We start from the raw sequence: 7,888 nt of genomic DNA on the forward strand, positions 1-7,888 counted from the left end.
GGTTTAACATGTAACAGAAATATATTACTCTTGTATTACTTTTGTACAGTATAATGTACATCTTTAAATATTCCATTTTCTATCAAATTTAAAGAAAACAATTCAATGATAAAAAATAAATATTACAACCAGATTAATCACTGAATTGTAGAAAAAAATAATACAATTATTAGCCTATTATAAAATGTTTTATAGGAATATTCACACAATTTTTCTTCCATGTATTAATGTCAACAGTAAACCTCAGTTTGTTTGCCAAAAAATAAAAGGGTTTAATTTTCATTTGACTTAAAATAAATGTTTAATGCCTTCATTTGATTTTCAGAAAAATTAAAAAGAATTTCTGGGGGGGGGGGAAAAGAAGTTTGCAGGGCCCTATTGTTCAAAATGTTGAAATTGAGACTTTTGGACTTATTTTTTCACTGAAATAAATGTTTTTGTAATTACACAGAGAGTAAAGTACCGAAAAAGGGTACCGTTGGGTACCTGCACCGAAATTCAGGTACCGATACCGGTACCGTACCGGTTAAAATGTGAACGGTACCCAACCCTAGTGTTGATGTGCCGTACCAGTTGTGGCTGCGGGCAAACTCTCATCTGGCAGAGGTGGATGGTGAAGATGGCATGAGAGCGGGAACTCTGGGCGTTCATCTGCGTGCTGGCGGTGGTGCGGGAAAGAGCGCCCAGCTTCAGACACTGCAGCAGCTGAGGAGAACGGACAGAAGTCTGAGTGAGACGAGCATTGACAGAAACATCTGTTACTGTTAAGTCATCAAGTAATAAGAGCCGTTTAAAACAAATAAACATGAAGTCAACAATAAATAAATGACATTCACAAAGCATTTCACTTCATCTTCTGTCAGGTTTCTGAGTGAGAACAAACGATCAATGGCAAATAATGTCAAAACAATGTAGCTCTTCCTGCAACAAGCTACTGTTTTTGTAACTCTATACTCCACAAAAACAAACACTGCATTACAATGTTTTAATAATAATAATAATAATTAGTCGTAGTAGTTGTATTTTATATTAACAACATTTAATATACAATATATGCATTATTCATACTACTACTAGAAATATTTATCATATTAAATTATTATTAGCAGTATTAATAGTAAGAGTAGTAGTGTTAATGATGATAGTTATTATTTTTATTATAATAATATTTACTACTGCTCCATCACCAACAACAACATATACTACTACTAATACTAATAATAATAATACATTATTTTTATTATTATTTACATTTAATAAATAATATATACACTAGTACTACTACTACTAATAATAATATATTATTATTATCAATATTTAATATATAATATGCACACTACTACTAATAATAATAATAAATATGTACAGTATTTTATGTTCAATATTACATATTATCATCAACAACATTTAATATAATACTACTACTTCTATTATTATTATTATTATTATTCCTCTATACACAAAGACATCTCTTTTTGTAGTGATAATAGTGTAGTGATATACAAAATAAAATCATAACATTATTTACAATAATTGTACACTACATTATGTTTATTAAATGCTGCTGACAATCACTGTATTTTCAACATAATTACATAAAAATTATGGTGTTTCATACTTTTATTGCTGGCTTAAATCCACTTAGATTGACTGTAGTTTTAACTATTTTTAAGTATCTTGTAGCAGTTACCTTTTAAATGATCATTTAATACGTTTTTCACTTTTTTTCTCAGAATTGTGACAAGGCAACTAGCAATTGCAAGTTTTTTTTTGTGCGTTTCTCTCACAATTCAGACGTTTCCCTCACTATTCTGGGACAAAAACAAATTTTTAAAATTATTTTTTAAAGAGTGTCGTGCACTGATGAAGCAAGCACAATAATATCAAGGGCATTTAAGAAAGCAATTAATGTCAATTCTAATGACTCCAGTAAATAACCCAGGCTGAACGCAGGGCATAAACGCACAGATATCTGACCTCCTCCTCTGAGCTGACCAGCCGTGACGTCACTCCTGTGGTGTAGATGCCTCCGCTCGCATCCTCATGGATCTTAATGTTGGACTTCCTACCTCGAGCCTCAGGGTCACGTGTGCTGTCGAACAGGTCCAGGATCTCCTCATTATAGAGCTACAAGACAAATACACAAGCTTTGTGACCTTCAGAGGGCAAAGGTCAAGAGGTCAAAAGGCCAGAGCCTTGCATGTTCGACCTCGGGAATCCCAGAGACCACACAAGACAAGGGAATGATAAATAATGGCAACCTAATTCATGAGCAAATCTACAAGACAAGAGAGAATGAAAAAAGAGAAAGTAAGGGACAGGGCTTTTCCCAGCTTCCCTTGCTTGGGGAAGTGGCACAGAGGGACTTGATAAAATCGATTTAGGGTTCAAAACAATAAATCAAACTGCTAACATAGAACAACAATGCACAAAGTGCACAAAGGAGTTCTGGAAAGGACAAGACTAATGAAATAAAGGCATTTTAATGCCCTATTAAAGCCGCCCCAAGAGACGGTGACTGTTCACAGCCACAGAACTTGACAAATCTGTCGAGTTATTCCCCACAGCGAGCCGCGATTCTGCTGAACAAACAGCAGCCTGTGCCTGACAGCAAGCGGCACGGATCGTTAAAACGCCCTGTTACAGGTTTAAACTCATTACCTAAGCCAGGACTTTACACGAGAAAGGGGCTAATCGGTTTACAGCTACACTGCTGTCTGCGCAGCCTGCCAGCTGAGCGCCTCCTTCCCGCCTAACGACTGATATCCAATAATGTGGACTTGCGAGGGGTTTTCTCCATGTCATCAAGAGCAGTTCCCTCTCAATCACACTCAGGTCGAGAGTCACAGCACCGTTACGAGATAAACAGAGCAAGGAGACTGGGACTACAGCCATCAGACCCAATACACACTGCAGAAAAGAGTTTTGATTATTGGAGTACTTTTATAAGAAAATACTATTTTACTCTGTCTTCCCAGAAACGACAAGTAACTATAGAAGCTTATTTCTACCATGGAATAGAAAAGAAGTAATTGTGACTTTATCTCACAACTTTTTTTTTTTTGTATTTTTCTCAGAATTGCAAGATGTTAACTCACAATTACAAATGTATATCTCACAGTTGGGACTTTTTTCTGGTTATTCTGCTTTTTCTTTTTTATGGCAGAGCTTACACATATGTGTGACACTAGCGCTGTTATATAAGGACAAGGACTTCATCTCCAGAGAGATCTGAGAGTCACTTCATGAGCAATTTATGGTTTAATTTGAGAAAAATTACTGTCGAGTGCACACAAAACCTCAAAGGTCTTCACGACAACCGAAACAAAAAGTTCAGTTTAACTTGAAGAAATTGTGACAGAAATACGTGTCTCAATGTATTAATAATACTAATACTACTACCAATAAAATATTATTAAAATGTTTTTTTAAGGAATAATCACAATTATTAGAACAAATGTTCTTTAATTTATTTTTAACAGTAAACGTCTGTTGTACTTGTACAGCACTTTGTTTGCAAAAAATTAAAGAGTTAGTTTAATTTTTATTTACTGTTAATGTTTTATGACTTCATCTGATTACCAGAAATATTAAAATACACAACACAGAATTTCAGAAAAAAAAAATTCAAATAAAACATTATTGGGCCCTATTATTTATTTATTTAAAAAAGAATAATAATAAATTATAAGTAATAAATCAAGTTGTTTTTATGAATTCAATTGATTAGACATGCTCTTTGCTTATTACAATTTAAAATTAAATCATGTGAAAAATTAAACAGAACTTGAGTTATTTCACAGGGTCCTAAAAATCTAAATTTTGGTAAAATTGTAATAAACCGTTAAATTATACAACTTTCAAGATTTAAATGAATTAGAAATGCTTTTGGATTACTAAAATGTAAATTTAAGTCTCACCTCCAGGAACTGGGCGCTGACTTTGAATTCTGGCAGGGGCATGCCGGCGCTCTGCGCATCTAGTCTGCGTTGCTGGATGCCCTGGAAGAGATGTTGCACAGCCCGTGGGATGATGCCCAGCTCTTCCTCCAAAATGGTCACATCAAAGCCAGTGCCCATTGTGTAGGTCTTTCCTGAACCGGTCTACATGTGAGAGCAAGACGACAAACATCAAAACTTGCACAAAACCCATTAAAATGCACAAGCAAGAATACAAATGAATACAACATGTACAATGCTAACACACCATATACATTCATAACAACATAACTAGTGATTAAAGGGGTTAGGAAATGCATTTTAAAAATTATTTTATGTTTCCTTAGGTCTGCTTATAATCAGTTTTGTTGTTTCATCAAAAACAGGCATGATCTAGATATAAATGGTCCTTTCTACCCTGATTTTAGCCTCTGATTTGAACGCTCTGTTGAAAGGGGCGTGTCTGCTGCGAGACTTCTCTGGAAACGCCCACTTCTATGATTGGCCAACATCTTTGCATATGAAATGAGTATTACATGGTGAACTCTCTCTTTAGATCTACTCCTGTTGAATCAAAGGTTGCACCGCAGCCGAACACAATCATGTCTACTGAGCACACGATGCAAGGATCTCCTTATTGCAACGCAATTTCTGCAACCATAACTTACATAGCGTAAAACACAATGTAAATGACAGACTTGTTGAACAAAAATTATAAACCGTGTCATTGATTATTACGTGAGTTTTGGTGAAAAATCAGAAATCAAATCACTGATAGACTCGCGCTGATCTCGAACAGACTGCTCCAGCGAATATAAAGAGAACAATCTTTGATCACTTTCTGTTTGTGTTCACAATATGGAGAACTGTAGTTATACATATTTCACTGTTTGACTGTAATTTGATTTTCATTGCATCTAATCAAACAATTGCAAATGTGAGCAAGATAATATCATCAGTTGGCATTCAAAATGATGCAAATATCAAATGCCTATTTAATCAGATTATATGCAATCATAATTAATCATTTAATTTAATAATATTAAAACAAAAAAATTTGGTAATTTCATTTGTATGCTGCTTTTTGACCATGTCAAAGTTTTCGAAATACAATCTGTTTTCTGTTAAAGATTTCTAGGTTTCAAGAACCTAAAAAGGTACAACATTTTCAGGCCAAAATTTCAAGCTACCGAAACTTTGAAGCAATCCTTAGAGGAGTTCTTAGGCAACCAGATCAGAGCTTAAAGATCAGCAAATGATAATGTTCAAGAAATAATTACATACACTATTAAAAATATAAGATAGTCTGATTAATAATAGTGGATAACAAGAATAATAGTAGATCATTAGAATAAACAGTGCATAGGGATGTTAACCGACGGTATAATTAATACAATCAGTTAAACGGTTTAAAAAGTCTTTTTTTTTCTTTTTTTTTCTCAGTAGGCCTAATTTATCAAAATATTAAAAAACATTTGCTGCATGGTTAAAATTAGGGGTGTGAACCTACACTGGTCTCACGGTTCGGTTACGATTATCATGTCACCGATTCGGTTCAATTCAATATCACGATGCATCACAATGCACTGACGATGCACTGCATCCTCAATTTTCAATTTTACTTCACATTTATACAATTTTGTCAATAAATACAAGCAGTCAGATATATGAACTGTACCAGACGTGGTTTCTCAAGTTAGTGGTATTACCCCCTGCTAGTGATGTGACATTTGAACCGAGGCATCGGAGCTTGTGTCGAGAATAAATGGTCGTGCCAGATGAAGCTTCGATTCGAAGCTTGTGTTGTTAACATAGAAATCACGTGACCAATAACAAACGAAGCTTCACTTTCTGTCCAGTCACGTGTGTGATTCACTTTGCGTGTTGGAAGTTCGAATCCCCCAGATCTTACTTTACGAGTAAGTTTTAATTCGGACTTATTCAGTTACATTTTAGATACCCAGTCATACAAGTAATATGAAGGATACAAATTATTTCAGAAAAATTCTATATTTGTCATATGCAATTCATATGTGTACATTATTCTTCTATTACATCATATTGATATTCGTACTGGTATTAAAATGCCCAGTTTAATGGGTAAATGAATTTATCAGAGACAGAAATTCAACAAACACAAACACTGTTAGGCTTTTATTTGTGCACATAACTTGAATCGGTCTGTGACATATGTGGTAGATGCCTCGTCCTACGGAGCATCTTTCACAGGCTTTTAGCTGCTATATTTTTATTAACCACACGTCTGTTTTCGAGACGCTCAAAGCTTTGAATCTTTTCCCGAAACAGTCAGAGGAATGCCTCAATGCTTCACGAGGCTTCATTTGCCCATCCCTACCCCCTGCATATTTCGTTGTGCGTGACATGATTTACACACAGCGTCTGTCTTCTCCAGGTCGTGCTTACCAGGTTGTTCATAAAAGCCGAAATGTGGCCAGATGTCGGCTTTTAAAGTAGTTGGGAGCATTTTTAATTACTCGCACTCGCGTCTCGCCTCCCTCTGCCATTAGGCACGTTCGATTTGAAGCAGCGCTGCGTAGAATGATCAGTGTATGTCATAAACCGCGAGAGCGATTTGAAAGCATAAGGATCCGTCTGCTCTCTTATCGCTCTCACGGTACTTGATGTCATACACTGATCATTCTGAGCAGTGGAGCATCAAGCCAAACGCGCCTAATGTAAGCTACCACGACAAAGCACGTACGCGACAAATGACTTCACAAAAGTGTCAGTACGTTATAATCGGTTATGGTCTATTACTGAACCGATACCGAATCGTCCTCGTCTGCATTGCGATGCATCGAAGAAACGATTAATTTCGACAGCCCTAGTTAAAATACGCTACATGTATAATTTCTTTTTTGTTTTTTAGAGAGAAAAAAAAAACAAGTCACGTATAAATTAATGCTGTGTTCAAAATATCGATATGACGATGTATCGTCACAGAGATTTGACGATACGAGTATCGATACAGCTGGCCCTGTATCAATATAGTGGCACGTGTGCAGCAGTGGACCATGCTTAATTTGTTTAAAATTTTACAACGTTTAAAATGGAGTAGAAAAGCGTGAGGTTTCTAAAAAGTAATGAATAGAGCATATATAGGCTACAACCGGGTTTAATCTGGCCGCAGAGGAACACAACTGGGTTGCCTGATATAAAGAGACGTAATCCCCGAAACAGAGCTTTACACTTGCGCAATACGGAAATATCTGCTAAGTGTGCTACTTATCATTGTCAACCTGGCAAACGTGCACGCGCTTTCTCTCCACTGTGGATAAACACGCTTGCTTTCTGAAGACTCCGGTTAGCTTGCCGTTTAGCGATCTCCACTTCAATAATCTATTTTCAGAAAAGTGTGATTCATCAACTGTTCATTTACGACACAGAGAGAGAGAGAGAGAGAGAGAGAGAGAGAGAGAGGCTGTGTATTTATGAATTACCACCGTTTTGCCTCGTTTCTCTATTAACAGTAAAGCTGTGGCTTTAATTCCTTTAGAAACAATGATGCTACCAGCTCCTTGTTGAGAAAGATAATGTAGCTCTTGAGCGATTAAGCTATTTAGTTGATAAAACTGCGGAGCAGCGCTAAAAAGTTTGTTCCTGAATGTCTGAATTCGGCCGCAGCGTGATCTGTGTGTGTGACTGAACTTAACATCAAACTGTTTCTGTTTCACACAAATGCTGGCACAAACGTGCATGTTCGGCTAGAGTCGCTTTGAACTCGTGCATCTTCGGAAGCGGAGCTGTATCGGAGCTGAAAGTTACAAAAAATGTTGTGCACACCGCCACGCGAAACGACGTCGCGCGAACTTCCGCCAACATCGCGATGACGTCATATTTGCCGCACGCACCTATGTTGTTATTGTTCTTGTTATGCAATAAAAAATTTTAAAAACTTGCAGACGCGTCGAGTATAAATCAGCCTTGAG

The 7,888-nt window shown here is 36.3% G+C and overlaps 1 protein-coding gene across 1 annotated transcript in view; it reads right to left on the bottom strand.

Annotated features, from left to right (window-relative positions):
- Positions 1–7,888, bottom strand: part of LOC107592560 (kinesin-like protein KIF21B) — a 107,838-nt gene that overhangs the window by 58,647 nt on the left and 41,303 nt on the right. The window contains exons 3-5 of the mRNA XM_016282090.1: positions 3,921–4,103; positions 1,978–2,127; positions 571–705 (exon numbers count right to left, since the gene is read on the bottom strand). Of these exons, the coding sequence (XP_016137576.1) occupies positions 571–705; positions 1,978–2,127; positions 3,921–4,103 (468 nt within the window). The remainder of the gene's footprint in view (positions 1–570; positions 706–1,977; positions 2,128–3,920; positions 4,104–7,888) is intronic.

The sequence above is a fragment of the Sinocyclocheilus grahami genome, unplaced genomic scaffold (genome assembly GCF_001515645.1).
Source record: "Sinocyclocheilus grahami isolate Dianchi unplaced genomic scaffold, SAMN03320097.WGS_v1.1 scaffold154.1, whole genome shotgun sequence".
In the NCBI taxonomy this organism is placed as follows: Eukaryota; Metazoa; Chordata; class Actinopteri; order Cypriniformes; family Cyprinidae; genus Sinocyclocheilus; species Sinocyclocheilus grahami.